The sequence below is a fragment of the Prionailurus viverrinus genome, chromosome B1 (assembly GCF_022837055.1).
Source record: "Prionailurus viverrinus isolate Anna chromosome B1, UM_Priviv_1.0, whole genome shotgun sequence".
NCBI lineage: Eukaryota > Metazoa > Chordata > Mammalia > Carnivora > Felidae > Prionailurus > Prionailurus viverrinus.
Window position 1 is genome coordinate 84,545,751 of NC_062564.1, and position 20,662 is coordinate 84,566,412.

Consider the following 20,662-nt stretch of genomic DNA (forward strand, 5'->3'; position numbering starts at 1 on the left):
TACAGACAACATTTTGCAAGGTAATGATGCAAGTAAGATTGGCCAAGCCTTGGTATTTTCACTGGTGAGTTATTTGGATGTAGTACATTTATTTTCATTCTCACCATTAGTAAATTACCTCAATCCACATTTGATTAATATGCCTGATATATTTGGATAGGCAGCTTTGCAAACAATAGCAGGCAGATTCACCAAACACAAGGCTAATGTCTAGCTCTAGAAACAAGTAACTGAGCAGAACTAATGTTGTCCTGTCTCATACTGACAAATGAAATAACCTCCATTTAACGTCAGGTGCCCCCAGGCCCATTAAGTTAACTTTTCACCCTTATTCATTACTTAATACAGCAAATACAATCCCAATAGAGATCTTAGATGGCAGTGACAGTAACAAAGACAAAACCTTAAAATTAAGAACAAAGTTTTCTACCCCAGTGAATATTACTTTAATAGAAAACCAGTTATGAATATTATAAAATATGGATTCTTGTAACACTTTTTTAAAGGTTTATTTTATTTTTGAGGGAGAGAGAGAGAGAGAGTGAGCAGAGTGAGGGAGACAGAGGATCTGAAGCAGGCTCCACGCTGACAGAAGAGAGCTGGATGTTAGGTTCAAACTCACAAACCATGAGATCATGACCTGAGCCAAAATCAAAAGTCAGATGCTTAACCTGACTGAGCCACCCAGGCACCCTGGATTCTTGTGATATTATTCTGTGTTTAAGTTGTTTTATTTTATGTTATAGATATATAATAGCATATTATAGTACATGGCAAAGAGAGAGAGACAGAGACAGAGACAAGGAGACAGGGTAAGAAAGATACAAAGAGAAAAGAAAGAAAAGAAAGAAAAAATCTATAGTAAATCATAAAGCTATAGTTGGAATCAGGTGCAACATAAGCCAGAATTTATTGTGTAACTAGGATGAATCAGCTAACCTCTGCTCCTTAGTTTTCAAACATCCACATTGAGGGAAGGAACAAATGAGGAGCTGTTTAGAGCTCCCTGATTTCTGTATCTCGAGTTTGAGTATATCACATCATCAATGAAGTATAATTACTTTTAGATATGTTTCATGATGTTGCCAAATTGTTTCAACTATTCTGAAATAGTTTTCCCTTAAAATTCCTTGTTCTCTTGTGATTCACGTCAAAGTCATTTTGTGGGCCATGTTGAAGTCAGGGATTGTGCTTAAATTGCTCCTTGAAACGAGATCAGCATGTCTATGTTTTTTTTTTTTTCTTTTCATTAGAACTATTTTTATAGTTGTAGGAACTTTAAAGAGATTTTCTGGGAAAAAATAGACTTATTATCTCATATCTATTATTAAATGGCTTTTAAAGGCTATGAGGCAGCCCTATTATTAAATTTCAAGCCAACCTAGTATCTTTAGCTTGATGAGATTTGCAACTTGAATTCCACTTCCCTGTTATGCTGTGTATGATGCCATTTTCACAAAGCCAAGGACAAGTTTTGAGATATGAACTATCAAAAAAAGAAGACACACAGATTCTATTTTTTTAGAAAGAAAAAAGACCTCTGATTTTATTGCTCAAATTTTCATAAAATAAATGTCCACCTAGATTTTTATAGTTGCCTCTAAGTATCAAAAATATGAACGCTTTTATTATATACAGTTAAGGACTATTCATATCATAAAGATAGATAATTTAAACAGCAGGATAAAATGAGGAAATTTTTCCAAAGAGACAAATATGAATAAGATTGTTTTTTAAGAGTTTTATTTTTATTGACTATTTGTTTACTTGTATATCTGCTCATTGTTAGAGGAATACAATACATTTCAGTTAATTCTAACTGAATTTTAAAAAGTACAACTGTTACAGCCAAGACTGAACATAGTACTTTAAGTGTATACTGTTCTTCATCAACTACACTAAGATACCAGGAAATGAATTCCATAGCGTACCAAAATCTGTCTACCATTTTTGTCATAATTGCAAGTGGCATTCAAGGGTGAAAGGACCAAAGAGATAAATCTAGCAGTTCCAATACTGTGATATTGGTAAATGATAATTGTCAAACAATATTTGCAAAATACTAAGACTCCCAAGAGTTGAGATTTTGTGATTTCAGTAAGAGTGTGGTATTTAAAAATTATAGTGATTAATGTAAAGTATGACAGAGATGATTTCAAAGTTAAGGATTATATAGCTGTATACAGCATCTTCTTATTTTAGATTATGTGACAAACCTAACATATCCATAGCTGAAGCGCACAGCTGTATTCTTTTGCTTAAGTTCATGTAAATTCTGAGAATAACATTCAGCAGCTACTTTCTGTTTCTTTCAGAGCCACTCCTTGGTCATTCATGATTGTGGAACCATTCCACAATCCGTGGATGGGGCTTTCCTCACATCATCTATTTCCAACTCTCCCCAGATGCCAACTGAATGTCCTAAATTTCAACTCAATTCTAACATTATTTACCTGGAGATAGCATCAGATTCCCAGGTCAATGACTGCCCTTCACTTCAGATGCCAATCGAAAGTCCAGCTTGTTACCCATACTTTTGACTATCTGGCTTGAAATCAAAGGTTCCCTTCTCCTTGCATTCAATTAATTTGATAGAGCTATTCACAGAACTCGGAAAAACATTTTATTTACTAGAGCACTGGTTTATTATAAAAGGATATAATAGCCAGATGGAAGAGATGCACAGGGCAAAGCATAGGGAGAGTATCCAGAACTTCCATGCTCTCTGAACACCTCTCTCCCAGCATCTCCACATGTTCACCAACACGGAACCTCTCCAAACCTAGTCCTTTGGGTTGTGTTTTTGTTTGTTCGTTTGAGACTTCACTACATAGGCATAATTGATTAAATAATTGGCCATTGAGGATTGAAGTCAATCTCCAGCTCTTTTCTTCTCCCAGGAGGCAGGGTGTGAGAGGAGGGATAGAAAATTCCAACCTCTAATCACTTTGTTTGGTTCACTGGCATCCAGTCCCTATCCTTAGGTGAGGTTCGATAGTCACTTCATTAAACATGAGAAAAGCTCTCAACGCTGAGGAAATTCCAAGGGTTTTTAGGACCGCTGTACCAGAAGAGGGAACAAAGACCAAATATTTGTTTCCTGTTATTGTTAAGGAACAAAAATTCAACCGAGTGATTTAAAAGATCAAATTGACTTTATTGAATGATTCATGAATCACACAGCATCCCACCTAGTAAATAGAAAGGAGCTCTGTAGAGCTAAAGAAAGGAAAGATTTTTTTAAAGGTATTGAGGAAATGGGGAAAAAGAAAATGATTGGCAAAGGAATCCATTGTTTTAGGCAAGATCATCCTAAGGGAAATGGAAGGGACCTGTTAGTAAATCTCCTAGTGCTGACCAAGAAATTCTATGTTGACTAGTTAAAGATTACATTCCTGGGGGGCTGAAACTGCAGTTAGATTAGGTATTAAGGCTTGGTTTGCTGATGTGGGTCTCTTGACTGACTATTATGAGCCTGTGGCTGTCTTTTTTATGTTATAAATCACAATATCAGAGTTATCAATGTTTAAATTTTAACACTTCAACTTTTTGAAGACCTCAAATATACAAAGGTTAGGTAAACCTAAATTCTTTGACCCTCTACAAAATAGGCACATAAAGATCCCAGCTTTTTGAGCAATGGTTTTAATCAGGTAGGTAGAATCAAAAGGCAAGAAAGTGAGAGAGCAAGAGAGACCTACTTGCTCTTTCCGTATCCAGACAGAAACCCTACTTATTGTCCCTGTGGAGAAAGCCTCTTGATATTAATGGATTATTAAGGTTGGCTTGCAAGGTGGGGAAATGGGAGAGATGTCTTCTAAAATATAGATAGTGTTCAGTTCTGCTAGCTGTGCTGAAACATAGCAACACTAGTTTTTACTTGACTATTTGAAATATTTTCTATGAAGATCAAGAATAAAGAATATTTGGGGAGTCTCCTGTGTTTTACCTCCTGGTACCTTCACCCTGGAGAACATATACCTATGTTAGGAAATTGGCTCCCTTTCTGTTCTTATTTTTTTTCAAATCCTAATTGTTGTGATACTAATTATTATGTAAACTTTCCCGAGAATTTCATATTCCCAATATGCTTTCTTGTTAATTTATTTTTAATATCTTGTTTAAAATGATAACAAATGGTAAATAAAATTATAAAAAATGATAAGTTAATGAAAAGAATGGGAAATAAAGGATCTGATCTAAGGAAACACTGGATATTATAAGGCTATATTAAAAACAAATTACAAACATTGTACTTCCCTTAGTAAATTCACTCCTAGCAGAAGTATGAATGAACAATTCTAAAACTATTTTATTTATATACTAGGGTTAATCAATATGTAGGTATGAAGATAGTGAGCAAAAGAAGTTAGAAATAAAGAAGGAAGGAAGGCCAGAAGGAATCTTGTGATTCTGAACTGAATCAGAGTAATAATATGGACTCATGGGTTTGTTGTTGTTAGTATAGATAGATATAGATGTGTGTATGTAAACAAGTTAGTATACATACATATATTTCCTACCTCTAGCACCTGAAAGGATTGGAAGCAACAGTAATGAGTATAACTACCCCCAGTATTTGATTTCTAAACACCATTGTCTAGTAAAAGGGACTAGGATTCTTGGAAAGCTGGTTGATTCTTGAGCTGAGGCAGGGAAAATATAAGATTAGAGTCTAGAGTATCCTGTGGCTCTCGAAAGTAAGGAAGTGCTCAAAAAATGAACAACAACGATGACAACAAATGGTGTGTGTGAAAGGAACATATATAAATAGCACAAGAGCTAACTGAAGGAGCTCCCAATGGACAAAGCTGGAACAACTTGAACATGAAGATAGTGTTAGTTCATAAACCAAGGAACAAAGTACCCATGAGCCCATATTGATGTTAATAAAAAAACTGAATATATAAAAGAATAAAGGAGAAGGGTCAACTATTCTTTCCAGAAGAATTCCAATTAATGAATGTGGAAGGAATGAGGGAAATGGAAAATGAGCATTCAAACACAGCAGTAATAATTGCCTTAGACAAGATTTATCAATAGATGCTAAAATGAGTGGGAGCAAGTTAAACAGAAAAAAGATACTGCATTGTCTTAAAATATGTCTCTTTAAATATTTAGTAACTTTACAGTGAAGAATCAACTTGTCATCACAAGGTTAACAGCACGTAATACATAACAACTTAACATACTCCCTGTTATAATGCACTGAGAAGGGCATATTGTCTCCATAGTATCCTACTCAATAGTGCAAATCTTCAATCTAATTATGAGAAAACATAAGACAAATCCAAACAGAGGGACACTTTACAACGTAACTTACCAGTATTCTTCAAAAGTGCTACAGTCAAAAATGAAAGACTGAGGAACTATCATAGATTGGAGGAGATGACAACAGCTAAATAAAATGTGGAATATTGGACTAGTTCCTGAAAGAGAAAAGGGTGTGAGTGGAGAAACCAATCCTAACATACTATCTGCTTATTTTGATGTAATAGTACAAGATTAATTTTTTAGTTTTGATAATTAATCTATGACTCTGTAAGATTTTAACATAGGGAACATGTGTGAAGGGTATACAGAACTCTCTAATTTTGCAACAACTCTGGAAATCCAAAATTATCTCAAACATAAACATTTTCAAAAGTATTTAAACAATAAATATGTTTTTGTATTTTAATATATATATATTGCAGATATATAATATGATATTTTGTTATACATATACATAGTAAATGATTACTACAGTCAAGCTAATTAACATATTCACCTCAAAAAACAGAAGTTTTTTGTTTATTTGTTTGTTTTTGTTTGTGGTTTTTTATGGGGAGACTGTGTGTGTGTGGTGAGACATTTTTAAAGTATTTTTAAATTTCTTCCTGTTTTAGACAGAATATTAAAATTTAATTCAAGTTTTATAGAAACATTGACAGCGACACAGTCATAAACTTTTTTCTTTCACTGTAGCAAGAATATCTAACATAAGACCTAACCTCTTAACAAAATGTTAAGTGTACAATACCTAATAACTTATTGTTTGGTATATATTTGGCTTCCTTGACTGAAACTTTATACCATTTGATTAGTGACTTTCCTTTTCCCTCTTCTCCCAGCCACTGGCAACCAGTATTCTACCTCTGGTTTCTATTAATTTGATTCTCACTTAATTTTAGATACTTCATACAAGTAGAATCATGCATTATTTGTCTTTTTGTGGCTTATTTCACTTAACATAATAACCTCAAGGTTTATCCATGTCACATATTGCAGAAGTTCTTTCTTTTTTAAAGCTGAATAGTATCCCATTGTACATGGAATTCACCCACTTTTCTTTATCCATTTTCAGTATCCATTCACCCACTGATGGATATTTCGGTTCCTTCCATATCTTGCCTATTATGAATAGTGCTTAAACGAACATAGAGGTGCTAATATCTCTTTGAGATCCTGATTTCATGTCTTTTGTGTAAATGCCCAAAACTGGGATTGCTGAACCGTTATTCTATTTTTAACTTTATAAGGAACGTCTATACTATTTCCCATCGCATCTGCACCATATTTTGAATCCTGTAACATTGTGCAAGGATTCAAATTTGTTCACATCATGGCAAACACTCACTGTCTTTTCTTTGTTTCTTTCTTTCTTTCTTTCTTTCTTTCTTCTTCTTCTTCTTCTTCTTCTTCTTCTTCTTCTTCTTGATTTGCATTTTCCCTGGTGATTAATAACATTTAACATTTTTTCATATACCTGTTGGCCATTTGTAATTTTCTTTGGCAAAATGTCTAGTCAAGGCATTAGCCCATTTTAAAATAAGGTTATTAATTTTTTTACTACTGAGTTATAGGAGTTCATTATATGTTTTGGAGATTAACTTCTCATCAGATATATGGTTTGCAGATATTTCCTCTTTTTCTTTTCAGTCTGTCATCTCCTCACCTATGCAGAAGCTTTTTAGTTTGATGTAGTTTTGCTTGTTTTTGTTGCTTATGCTTTTAGTGTCATATCTATGAAATATTTGTAAATACCAATATCATAACACTTTTCCTCTATGTTTCTTTCTAGGAGTTGTATAGTCTTAAGTCTTATGTCTAAGTCTTTAATTTGAGTTGATTTTTGTGCATGCTATAAGGATCTAATTTCATTCTTTTGCATGTGAATAATCATAAGTTCTCTTATTCTTTTATAGAATATAGTCTATGGATGGATATATTTTCATCCTCATCCCATGAAGATATACTTATTTCAGATTCCAATGTTTTTCCTGATAGTGTTTATAAACTTTTTTATTTCTTCAATTATGAAAATAGTACCTTGGGGAGCCTGGGTGTCTCAGTTGGTAGAGCATCCAACTTCAGCTCAGGTCATGATCTCGTGGTTTGTGAGTTTAAGCCCCACATTGGCCTTTGCACTGACAGTGCAGAGCCTGCTTTGGATTCTCTGCCTCTTTCTCACTCTGCTCCTCCAACATTCACAAAAATAAGCATTCAAAAACATTTCAAAGAATAGTAATACCTTGTATGATCTGCAAAAAAAAAAAATAAGACAAACTGAATTATTAAACAAATATTTATTTATTGGCATTTATTGAAAACCTACAACATGGATGATATTGAGGCATTTGAATGTTCTTCTGTTAATATTTGAAATGTATGAGGAGGAGTATAAGTATCAGAGCCTGTGCTTTTGGGCCAAGTGACTGAATGGCCACGCATATAGGAAAGTGATCTAGTGCACTGTGGATAGAGGGAGGCTAAGACTGAAGAGGCAATAGTAATCCCGACAAGAAATAACAAAGATCAGAATTAAGGTAAAGATAATTAACACTGATAAGAGAAAATACAATTTGGTAGAAGAGTTATGAGAACTCATCAGGTAAGGGGCACCTGGGTGGCTCAGTCAGTTAACTATCCAACTTTGGCTTAGGTCATGATCTCACAGTTGGCAAGTTCAAGCCCTGTATCAGGCTCTGTGCTGATAGCTCAGATCTTGGAGCCTGCTTTAGATTCTGTGTCTCCCTCTCTCTCTTGTGCTCCCTGCTTGTGTTCTCTCTCTCTCTCTCTCTCAAAAATAAATAAACATTAAAAAAACTGATCAAGTAAAATGTTGAGGGAAAGGGAGAAATTGAAAATGATCTTGATATCTTGAGAGTTTTACTCTGGAAGACTTAAAAAAAAAATGTGGTGTCTGTAATGATCATAGACAACTGGGGAGGAAGACCACGTTGGAAGAGTTAGAGCAAGTGAAGCTTAATAACTGATTTAAATTCAGAAATGTTCATAAGGCACTTAGGAATTTGATTATTTAATGTGGAAAAGGTCAGAACTAGCCAGAAATAGAGATTTTGTAGGCTTTGATAAAAAAAAATAGTGTTAAAACTCTGAAACGAATGAGCTTATAAATAGAAAATAGAATAGAAACAAGTAAAAGTCAGTCAGAACTTTGGATATCAAAGAACTTGTTTATAACTAAAGAAGCTCTTTATATCATTGGATTCAAGAAACACACATGTCTTCATTAGATTTAAAAATAATCAGCTCTTTATTATGAGGCATGGAGAATATTTGAGCAACTTGCTTCTCTTTCTTTACCTGCCACTTCCAAGTTTCATGGTTCCTTCACAGATATCTAGAATTTCCCAGAGCAAAGTGGAGGAACAAAAAGAAAGTTTCTGCTCCTAGAAAGTAGCTTTGGAAAAATGCGGAAACTATAGGTGAATTGAAGAGACAGATTTACCATGAAGCTAGTACAACTTAAGTTCAGGTCTGGCTCTTCCTGTGTATGGGTATCACAAGATTCTTCAGTGGGCCTCAGCAACTTGTTTCTGGTCAGGTGTTTTTGTAAATTTTACAAAAATAAGTTATTTTAACCTCCATCAGTTAGGACTGGTCTCTCTTTCTATGCAGATTTCCCCTTCCCTCATTCTTTCCCTCATGCTAGGTGGTGGTGGAGAGGCCACAAACTGATTTCCCCTTCCTTCATTCTTCCCCTCTTGCTAGATGATGTTGGAGATGTGGATTTTTGAATCCAGCGGGAGGCTACAGACAATTAAAAAATTTGAGTTAGGAATGCATTTAGCTTGGGCTTAATGGGATTTGGGTTTAAAGTGACTTAGTTTATTGTTGGTATTGTTGGTCACCCAGCTTTTAGCAGAAATGTATTTCTGCTTGCATCATCATGATGATTTTTCTTTTTGCATTTAGTTTAAATTAACACAGGAACTGAAGACTGAGCCTCAATTTCACTTTCCTTTTCAGACTGAAAAGTGTATTTTCATGGTAAAGAAGCAATAGTTAAAATATCATCTTTCTTTGCTTCCTTGGTAGGATAACTTCTTATAAGGAAAATAATCGTAGGGACTCCTGGGTGTCTCAGTCAGTTAAGTGTCTGACTCTTGATTTCAGCTCAGGTCATAATCTCATGGCTCCTGGGTTCAAGCCCCGTGTGGGGCTCTGCACTGGCAGTACAGAGCCTGCTTGGGATTTTGTCTCTTCCTCATTCTCTCCCTCTCTCTCTCTCTCTCTCTCTCTCTCTCTCTCTCTCTCTCTCTCTCAAAATAAATAAATAAGCTTAAAAAAAAGAAAAAGAATCCTAGATAATAGTGAATGCTCACCACTTCTAATTATTTTCAACTCCATTTTCTAGATGAGGAAACTGAGACATAGAGAGGTTAAATAATTTTCCTAATGTTGCACAGCTCATAAGTGGCAGAGCTGGGATCCAGAGTGAGGGACTCAGGTTCTGGTCATTAACTTAAACCCCTGGCTCTCCATCCCTGGATTAGAAGGTGAAAGACCCTGAAGTCTTTGGGACTTTAGATGAAGCAGGTAATTTCTCAAGGTGCTCGGGTTTCTCATGAGATAGATGAAGATGGACTGGAATTTAGTGTTGGTAACTTTCGGGTAATGTCATGGCTATTTGAGAAAGCTGCGGCCCTTTTCCATAAAGTAGAACAGACACTTATAAAACTTGCATATATTCATGGACTCCCTGAAACCCTTTTCTTAGCCCTATGTTAAAATATCCTGGACTAAGAAGTCTTTAAATTTCACACAAGTCTTATATTCTGCTATATTAAGAAAAGCTAACTTTCAGTTTATTAGTGACTTTTTAAAAGGGCAAGAGATTACCACTCCAGCAATATATTGAGTGATTGTTCAGTATGTGCCTTATTGATGGGTTGATTTGGGTTGTATTCTGTGGGGTTTTTTGTTTGTTTGTTTTCTGTTTTGTTTTGTTCTGTTGTGTGACCTTGACTTCTCTGAGTGCTGCTGAAGTCTTTCACTTGAAGACGTTTCTTTATTAAGAAAAATATTTCAAGTGCATTTGGATTGAACCAGTATGAAGAAGTTACGGTGTTTACGTGAAGCTAATAAAATAATTTATGTTTTCCCTGTAAATGAGAACTGAAAAACAACCAATGTGTCAATACCAAAATCAATTCGAAAAGGATCTACTATGAAATTAGGTTTCTCAAATAAAATGTAGTTTAACCAGAGATGCTCACTCTGTTTTCCTTCTTATGGGGATACTTTTCATTAGAATGGAAAATTGATGCCATGTTTTGAAGCCCTAAACTTAATAAGCATCAAACTTGATGTTTCAAGATCAAAAGATGGAGTTGCAATATAAATGTATGGATTTTTTTATTAAGAAAACAAAATATCTTTGTGGAAAATAGATCTAGAGATATTTTGTGTATTCTTTCTATGTCACCTAAGAAAATTGCAAAAGCATGCATTCCAAGCTGTCTAAGGTTTTACACAGGCAGGAAACTACTCTGTATAGGGTTTTTTTTTTGTTTTTTTTTTTTTAATGCACTAGTAATGTTCTGCCCTTGAGCCAAGATGAATTAATAATTTGGGTTTTTTCTCTGTAAATTTTCTCTGTAAAGATTGTTCATTATTGTTGAATTTCAATATGATTGCAAATTAAATGATGCAAAACTCAATAAAGTAAAATACACAAAAGACCAATTAACATGTTATCTCAGTAAGTATATAGAAGAATGAGAGAACATACTGTTCCAGATAGTAGCATATAATTAAGATGTAGTTATAAATCAAAGAAATATTATAACTTGGTTAGGTGCACAGGTGGCTTTTAGAAAGATTGATTAGCTCCTCTTGCCCCCTTGAGATGTGAGTTCATAGTTATTCCTGCAAAATTAAACAGAATAATTTCTCAAACTTCCAACAGTGTGTATACTTCCATGCCAACAGCATGCTGGAGACAAATATTTGCAAAATGTTCATCTCCTTGTCCATTCCTGTTCCAGATGCTCTCTACGATGTCATCACCGTGGGAGCCCCAGCTGCCCATTTTCAGGGATTTAAGAATGGTGGTCTTCGGAAACTACTCCATAGATTTGAAATGGAAAGAAGAAAGTAAGTGATGAGAGAATGCATTAATGATATTATCTTCCCTTTGGAGAAGTTTGTGTATAATGTTAGGATAAAGAAGTTTGTTCCATCACAATGAACAATTCTTCAATTCTGCAACCCATTAAGTAACTTAAAGTTGTTGAAATGTCAAAAAAAAATACTTGAGCAGAAATTAAATTAGAATAAATTAAATGCCTGAGTGTATTGCTTATAGAGTAGTAGCATTATGCTGGCAGAAAAAATTTCTGGAAACCATGCTACCAAAATAGATACATTCTAGTATCTAGTATCAACCATGGCACATTGAATGGAATGGTATTCAGATGGAGATTTAGCTGAAAACAGTCCACTTTAACTGTGAACCCAAAGATACTTGATGGAGAGCATGAGACCTAATTTATGACTTTGACCCTACTATTGATTTCCATTTTGACCTAAGTCCAGGCACATAACTATCTATCATTTAATTGTGTCATTTGAAAAAGAGACATCAACACAGAACTGTATCTGTAAAGTGATGAGATTAAAAGAGGAATCATATCCCTTAGGAGAAAGGCATGACACAAAAACTATTATCACTGTTATTTATAATTTTAATATACTTTCTCAATTTTTTGTCTTCAATTACTTTAAAATATTGCATCAGTAGTTTATCCCCCATGTACTCACCCCCAGGTACTGAGTTATCCTATAATACCCTCTAGCTATGCCTATACTCATGTAAACCATAAAAAGTATCATTCAGGTCTGAAGGATAACTTTACTTTCCTTTTCAAGCCATTACTCTTCTTGGATTAAGATCTCAAAGTTTGAAAGTTATGAGAAAATAGTTATTCTTAGTCATAGTTGGTTTATTAATAGTATTAGAAAATCTGAGTGGCAAAACCAGAATTTTTTTTTAAGTTTTATCACATTTACCACATAACACATTTTTATTCAGTGTCCAGATGTTCAGGAAGAAAACATTCAGGTAAATTATGATTGAATAGGTGACATACTATTATATTAATATATAAACTAATAATACATATTTGTATATTTTTTTCTTGCTTTCAAGAAATTGACTTTGGTACGATACTATTAACTTAGCTATAGTCCTTATTCAGATTACTCCAGGTTTCATTTTCTTGTTTGGTTGGTTGGGTGGTTGGTTGGTTGGTTGGTTGGTTGGTTGAGAGGCTACAGATAGTGTTCTATGAAATTGCATCACAGATGTAAATTAGAGTAACTATCATCAAAATAATCATAAAGGGATGTTCTATTACCACCAAGAAACTCCCTCAGTGATTCCTTAATAGTCACACCCTCCCCAAAAACCTTCTGCTGCAGAAAGCTATTCTGTTGCTTTATTATTTCAGCAGGGAATAGAAATGAAAATTGCAACCAGGGCATCTGAGGGGAGGGGCACCTCCTATTTAATTCATGGAGGCTGGAAGTCAGTTATCACAGACTTCACAAAGCAAGGATGCTATATCTCTTTACTGAAATGGCAATGGGAGTAGAATACAGGTTTCTGTCCATGGGCTCTATCAGGGAGGGGTGTTTCTCACTGACCTCCTGCTGCACCATTCTTTGAGTCGGGGAGCAACCTGCCATTTTTATAATATCACCCCTAGAACAGACAGATATGATTAAAAGTTTTTTATTCTGTTTGCCCACCCTTTACCAATTCTTTGGCTTTTCTTGGTTGCTATTTTTATTTGGCATTTTACTACATTGCTGGGATGTATGAGACAAGGAAAAAAACAAACAAACAAAACAGCCATGGAACTCACTGTCATGTCATTCTTTAAATCTTGAGGCACCTAGTCAATCTGCCTTCATTTCTCCACCTCTTAGATTCTTCTGATAAATGACATATAGATTTTGTCCAGAGTTCTTTTGTAATTAGAGAGTAAAATAGATTGTGTTTACTCCATCTTTCCTGGAACTAGAAGTCTCTAATCTTAGGTGAGAATTCACCTAATCTATTTGCTTTTCTCAATCAAATTTTTGTGTTTATAACACAGCTAAAAGGCTGAAAACTGTCCGTAGGGCACATAAAATCTAGTTGAGCATGTACAGAATTGGCATGTGATGATACATGGAACCTAACCATGTAATTTCATAAAATATTACTACGTGCTGCTATTAAAGGCAAATGTTGAGTTGTGTGTTAGATTTTGAATAGTATTTTTTGAATTTTAAATACCTGCATGAATATCTGAATTCTTCACTATCCTTCACTTCACTGGGATGTTTATATACATATAATCACATGCACACACACGTGCGTGCATGCACACACACACACACACACACACACGCACATAGCCTTCTAGGATCAAATTTAAAATAAAAGAGAAAAATGCATCCAAAGCTTACAAACATTGATTTGCTTTAGATTTTTCATATGTGTTATATATCCCATTGTTTTACTGATGACTTTATTAATAAAAAAAAACAATGAGATGTTTTTTTTTTTAATTTTTTTTTTCAACGTTTATTTATTTTTTGGCACAGAGAGAGACAGAGCATGAACGGGCGAGGGGCAGAGAGAGAGGGAGACACAGAATCGGAAACAGGCTCCAGGCTCTGAGCCATCAGCCCAGAGCCTGACGCGGGGCTCGAACTCACGGACCGCGAGATCGTGACCTGGCTGAAGTCGGACGCTTAACCGACTGCGCCACCCAGGCGCCCCAGAGATGTTTTTAATTAAAAAAATAATTTGGTGTAGATCTCAAAAGTACTCTGTAGGGAAGTGATGTAGGACAAATATGGCTTGCTGAAGCAATACACAGATGAGCTTGGTATCAGCCTGTCCATCAAGTTAAGGGGTGATCTAAACAAAGACTTTATGCCTAAAGTGATACCATACTATTCAAATTATCTTTCTGCAGGCTTTTTCAACAGCAAATATTGCACTTGTCAGTCAAAAGCAATAAAAGAGAAGTAAATATGAGACTACATGAAATGAGTAACTTAAACTTGCACATTTATTTACATTTGGCACTGCAGAAAAGCACATTAAGTGAAGGAATTTCCTTCACTTCTTTCTTTTGATACCTCCCAAAAAGATAGCCAAATATTTTAAGTCAGTTTTTTAGTGGAACCACCACAGCCATTTTCCTACTTCACCTTCATCTGTTTTCTTCTCAGCTATGCGAATGACGTACTGTCACCTGAGAAAAGATGTAATTTATGTGTCTGTTCCTCAGTGATATATTTTTTGATGAATACATTGACCAAACAATGAAAAGGGTTTTAGTATAAGAAAGCCTTGCTCATAGTATTTATATAATGTAATTCAGATCACAAAAAAAGTATGTTTTAAAGGCTACAAGAGGAGCGCCTGGGTGGCTCAGTCAGTTAAGCGTCCGACTTCGGCTCAGGTCATGATCTCACGGTCCGTGAGTTCGAGCCCCGTGTCGGGCTCTGTGCTGACAGCTCAGAGCCTGGAGCCCGTTTCAGATTCTGCGTCTCCCTCTCTCTCTGCCCCTCCCCTGCTCATGCTCTGTCTCTTTCTGTCTCTCAATAATAAATAAACGTTAAAATTTTTTAAATAAATAAATAAAGGCTACAAGATAATTAGGAAGAGTGGTCTTTTTTCTTTAATTTTTTTTTTGCATGTATTTATTTTTGAGAGACAGAGAGAGACAGCATGAACAGGGGAGGGGCAGAGAGAGGGAGACACAGAATCAGAAGCAGGCTCCAGGCTCTGAGCTGTCAGCACAGAGCCCAATGCAGGGCTCGAACCCACAAACGGTGAGATCATGACCTGAGCCAAAGTCAGACGCTTAACCAACCGAGCCACCCAGGCGCCCCAGGAAGAGTGGTCTTTTTAAAGCACAAATATCTGAGTATATTACTCCTCTGATCAGAATCCTTCAAGGAGTCCATGCCCATCCATTGGGTATTCAAAGCCAGCATGATCTCACCCCACCAACTTTCTGCTCTTCCTAAATGCTATACAAACTGTTTCCCTGAAGGACTTCATACTTTCCCACCTCTTATCTCCTTATTCTGTTCCCTTGCACAAGAAATTCTTGTTTTCATCTCCCCATTATTTTCTGTTTCTTTCTGTCAAAACCGTATACATGAACCTATTCAAACTTCCACACATTGTCCATCCTAAGGTTCTACCTTCTCTGTCATGTCTTCCTAAATTTCAAGTTGATTTGACTCTCTATCCTAATATATTATTTTTAATCTCCTTATAGCTTTATTAGGTCACAGTTATGATGTATTAGGTTTGTTCTTTTCTGATATTTCCATAACAGTTTGTGATTTCCATAATGAAAAGATGATGTCCTCTTAAAATTTGGATCTTCTAATGTGCCCCACAGAGTACATGGCATGCAGGTTCAAATTCAGCAGGCATTGGAATTCACACATGAATCAGATGCAGTCTCTGATTCAAGCTGCTGAAAATTCAAGTGGGAGATCAAGTCTCACAAATAATCATAATACATGGAGCAGGGGTTATCAACCTTGTTGCATATTACAATTCTCTTTGGAGCCTTAAAAGATTTTATCTAGGGGTGCCTGGGTGGCTCAGTCGGTTAAGTGTCTAAATTCAGCTCAGTTTGTTATCTCACGGTTCTTGAGTTCAAGCCCCGTGTTGGACTCTGTACTGACAGCTCAGAGCCTGGAGCCTGCTTCAGATTCTGTCTCCCTCTCTCTCTGCCCCTCTCCCACCTGTACTATGTCTCTCTGTGTCTCAAAAATAGATAAACATAAAAAAAATTAAAAGTAAATAAAAGATTTTATCTAGGAGTCCCTGGGTGGCTCAGTTGGTTAAGTGTCCGACTTTGGCTCAGGTCATGATCTCCTAGTTCATGAGGTCCAGCCCCACATAGGCTCTGTGCTGACAACTCAGAGCCTGGGCCCTGATTCAGATTCTGTGTCTCCCTCTCTCTCTGCCCCTCTCCTGCTCACGCTCTGTCTCTCTGTCTCTGTCTCTGCCTCAAAAATTAAAAAAAAAAGCATTTTTTTAAAAAATTAAAAGATTTTATCTATGGCAAGATAGCACCCCATACCAATTAAGTGCAAGTCCTGGGAATGTAGCCCAGTTATTGGTATGTTTTAAAAGCTTCCCAGGTAAGACAAATGTGTAGCTAGAGTTGAGCACCACTGAGGCTGAGGAAGGGTGTGGAGAATAGAAACAAGAATAGTGACACAGATGAAATGACCTTGAAAAATGTATAGAACCTCAATTGATATGTAGCAGGAGGAAAGAAAACCTATGCAAAGTAGTATTTGTTGAAATAAGAAAAATATTACAACTTGCATACTAGAGCTTTGTGTTTAAAGAATCCTGAGCTCACTAAACAGTTACAAAACAGAAGCAAAGATGGGAGCTATAAGAATTTTGATTTGAGACAACTTGGGCTGAAGTAACATGCAAACAAGTAAAATTGAGCATATTATAAGGGTTTTCATGCTGTAAACATGAGATTTATATGAGCCAAAAGCCTAATTGCACATGTATTTTTTTAAAGACCAGAATTAGGATGTGTAAGGCATTGTCTTTAATAGTTACATCAAACATCTACATGTCCCTGGAATCAGTGATGTATCTGGAAGCTACTTAAAACTTGTGGATTCCTCCCTCAAAATATGATCATTTTTTCCTTTTGTTAATGTTTAAAAGAAAGGGGGGAATTGCCACAACCACGCATATTGCCTGCTTTGATCATTTCTGATTTCAGCAGGAATTTCAGACCCAGCCAGAGCTTTGAGTAGGATCATGACCTAAAAGCATAAACCTTTCCTTAAAATAACTTATTTTCCTTAAAGTAAAGAAAAATAACTTTTTCCTTAAAGTAACTCATGAAAACCAAGAGCCGTTATAAAGAAGAAAAAGTACCAGTGAAGGGCAGTGTCAACTCTTGTTTGAGAATATTAATTCCCTGTGATCTGCCTATTCATTTGGAGCATTCAGAACCAACTCCCTGCAAATGACTTAATGTCACATGCCTGCCTGGAGGAGGAAGTGCTTTGGTCTTTCCACCCCTCCCCCCAGTCTGTCATTCCAGGTGCCCAAAATCAGTAGTTACTACCCCACAATTTCAAACAGAAGAGAGGAAAAAAAATCACTGGGAAAAGTCATAAAGAAAATGAACTAAAATTTTACTGACAGGAATATTGTAGATTCTCCTTGAGCCTACAACAAGCTGAGCCTGTACTAGAATTTGGGGAAATGTTCTGAAGGAAAGCAGAATATTAATGCAAAGAGTTACACAAATCAGTCTTACCTTTAAGAGATCAATGGCTATGTAATCATATGGCAAAAACTCTGAGAAAGACTTTCCTGTTACAAGGAGAAATACAAATAGGTATTTCCTCATTCTCTATTATAGATAGGAGACTGCTTGGGTAAAAAGAAAAATATTGCAGTAGGAAAGGAAGCTCTGTGGAGCCTCCAGTATAGCAGGCATTCAATAAACCAGAAATGGGAGAACTGGATACAGAATTTCATACCACTACCTTTGATACATATTCTTCTTACGCTACTTAATTTGTGGAGATAAAACATAAAGCAACATTTTTAGTTAGTAATGTAGAGCTGAGATGTCTAAGCAAATCTGTCTGAGTTTTCCAACTCATCCCTTTTTGTATTCTCTCCACTAACTATGAGCAGACTAGGAAGCAGTTACGAAGACTGAGATTCTTTTTTTTTTTTTTATGAAAGAATGAGTGATTCAAATATATTCAATGAAAGTAATAAGACTGCATATGTGATTTGATTTAGGGAGCCAATTATTATATTTTTCCTACCGAAGCTGATTCTCTGTCTCTAGTTATTTTTTTCCTACTGAAGCTCTTTCTCTGTCTCTAGTTTGATCTCTGGATTTCTTCTAGAAATTTGTCTTGTCACTCACTAGCAGAGCAGTTTAGTCTGAGATCACAACTGTGTGATCTGTTTAGTATTTTGTAAGCACCAAGAGATCATGCCATATGTCTTTTCAGTAGCATTTTGGATCTTTTGATAGTGTATATGTATTTTTTAAATATTTATTTCTATTTGAGAGAGAAAGAGACAGAGACAGAAAGAGAGAGAGAGACAGAGAGAACACTAGTGGGGGATGGACAGAGAGAGAGGAAACAAAGAATCCAAAGTGGGCTCTGTGTTGACAGCAGGGAGCCCGATGCAAAGTTTGAACTCACGAGATGTGGAATTATGACCTGAGCTGAAGTCGGATGCTTAACCGACTGAGCCACCCAGGTGCCCCTCAATAATAGAGATTTTTAAAAATATTTTCTACTGATAATATTTAACATACAGTGTAATATTAGTTTCAAGTGTACAATATACTGAATCAACACTTTCATACATTTCCTTGGTGCTCATCATGGCAAGTGCACTCCTTAATGCCTGTCACCTATTTCACCCATCCCCCTAACCACGTCCCCTTCTGTAACCATCAGTTTGGTCTCTATAGTTAAGAATCTGTTTCTTGGTTTCCCTCTCTCTCTGTCTCTCTCTCTCTGTCTCTCTCTTTTCCTTTGCTCATCTGTTTTGTTCCTTAAATTCCACGTACAAATGAAACCATAGGAATTTGCCCTTCTCCTTCTGACTTATTTCACTTAGCATTATACTCTAGCATCAACCGTGTCATTGGAAAAGCAAGATTTCATTCTTCTTTATGGCTGAATAATAGCCCATTGTATGAATATATCACATCTTCCTTATCCATTCATCTCTAGATGGACACTTGGGCTGCTTCTATAATTTGGCTACTAAAAATAATGCTGCTATAAACATAGGGGTGCATGCATGAATTTCTATTAGTATTGAATTAGTATTTTTGAATTAGTATTTTTGTATTATTTGGATAAATACTGAGTAGTGCAATTACTGGTTCATAGGATAGTTCTATTTTTAACTTTCTGAGGAACTTCCATATTGTTTTACACAATGGCTGCACCAGTTTGGATTCCCACCAACAATGCAAGAGGATTCCTTTTTCTCCACATCCTCACCTACACTTACTGTTTCTTGTGTTTCAATTTTAGCCATTCTTACGGGTGTGAGGTGATAGCTCGTTGTGGTTTTGATTTGCATTTCCCTGATGATGACTGATATTGAGGGTCTTCTCATGTGTCTGTTGGCCATCTATATATCTTCTTTGGAGAAATGTCTGTTTGTATACTCTGCCTATTTTTTAATTGGATTATTTGCTTTTTGAGTGTATTTTTTTTTGGAAAGTATAGAAAAGTCAAAAGAAAGAGTAAAATTACTTATAATCTCCCTCCTCAACAAGACAGTTACTGGTGGCATACTGGTATGGTCTCTTCTAGTTTGTTTTCCCACATGTAATTTACAGCTTTATTTTTTTTTCTATTATGAACTTAAAAATTCAAAACAGCTTAAGATGGCTAATTCTTCTCTGGACATTAAATGAATGTTCTACAGTGAAAAAAAAAAAAATCTATGTGTTTGTGGTTCTTTGGAAGTCGTGCCCAATCCAGCAAAGCTAGTCTATTTAAAATATCAGTCTTATAGGAGCACCTTGGTGGTGTCATTGAGTGTCTGACTTGATTTTGGCCCAGGTCATGATCTCATGGTTTGTGGGTTTGGACTCCCCATTGGGCTTTGCACCAACAATGCAGAGCCTGGTTGGGATTCTCTCTCCCTCTCTCTCTGCCCCTCCCCCAGTTTCTCTCTCCTTCTCCAAATAAATAAACTAAACTAAACTAAGCTAAACTAAACTAAAATAAAATAAAATAAAATATCACTATCATAGGTTATAGCTAAAATTCATGTTCTGTTCACTTCCAAATGCATTTTCTTTCCTTTTGGAAAAAATACTTTATATCTCACACACACACACACACACACACACACACACACACACACACACACACCACTTTAAATCACACAGGCCCTGTGGAAATAAAGAGTAGGTGTTAATAAAAGCCCTACCATTATTTTTTTTCTTTTGAACCAGCAACCGGCAATATGTTATTTTCAAGAAGATAACAATTTCATTCTTTGTGCAGATTATAATTTGATTCCTTGAGGGTATATTTTCTTCCACCTATGATTTAGTCTTCCTCAGCCACTCTTAGCTCTCTGCTCAGTTCATATTTGAGCAAATAGAAAGCTAGGTCTGCCAAAACTATGTACCAGGTTTTTCTTCTCCATGTGCATTTCCCCACATGTAGCCAGCTCCTTGTACAACAACATCAAATCTTAAAGAGTAAGTGGGTTTTATCTCTCACACATTTGTAGCTTGGAATAACAAGAAAATAAAATGTGTTTAAATAAATAGTCATGTTGAGACTTGAACATACT

At 35.8% G+C, this 20,662-nt stretch overlaps 1 protein-coding gene across 3 annotated transcripts in view; it reads left to right on the forward strand.

Moving 5' to 3' along the window:
- The window catches only part of INPP4B (inositol polyphosphate-4-phosphatase type II B), a 403,509-nt gene that overhangs the window by 233,136 nt on the left and 149,711 nt on the right, over positions 1-20,662 (forward strand). For all 3 annotated transcript variants that reach the window (XM_047855552.1, XM_047855554.1, XM_047855553.1), the window contains one exon: positions 11,277-11,385. In XM_047855552.1, the coding sequence (XP_047711508.1) occupies positions 11,277-11,385 (109 nt within the window). The remainder of the gene's footprint in view (positions 1-11,276; positions 11,386-20,662) is intronic.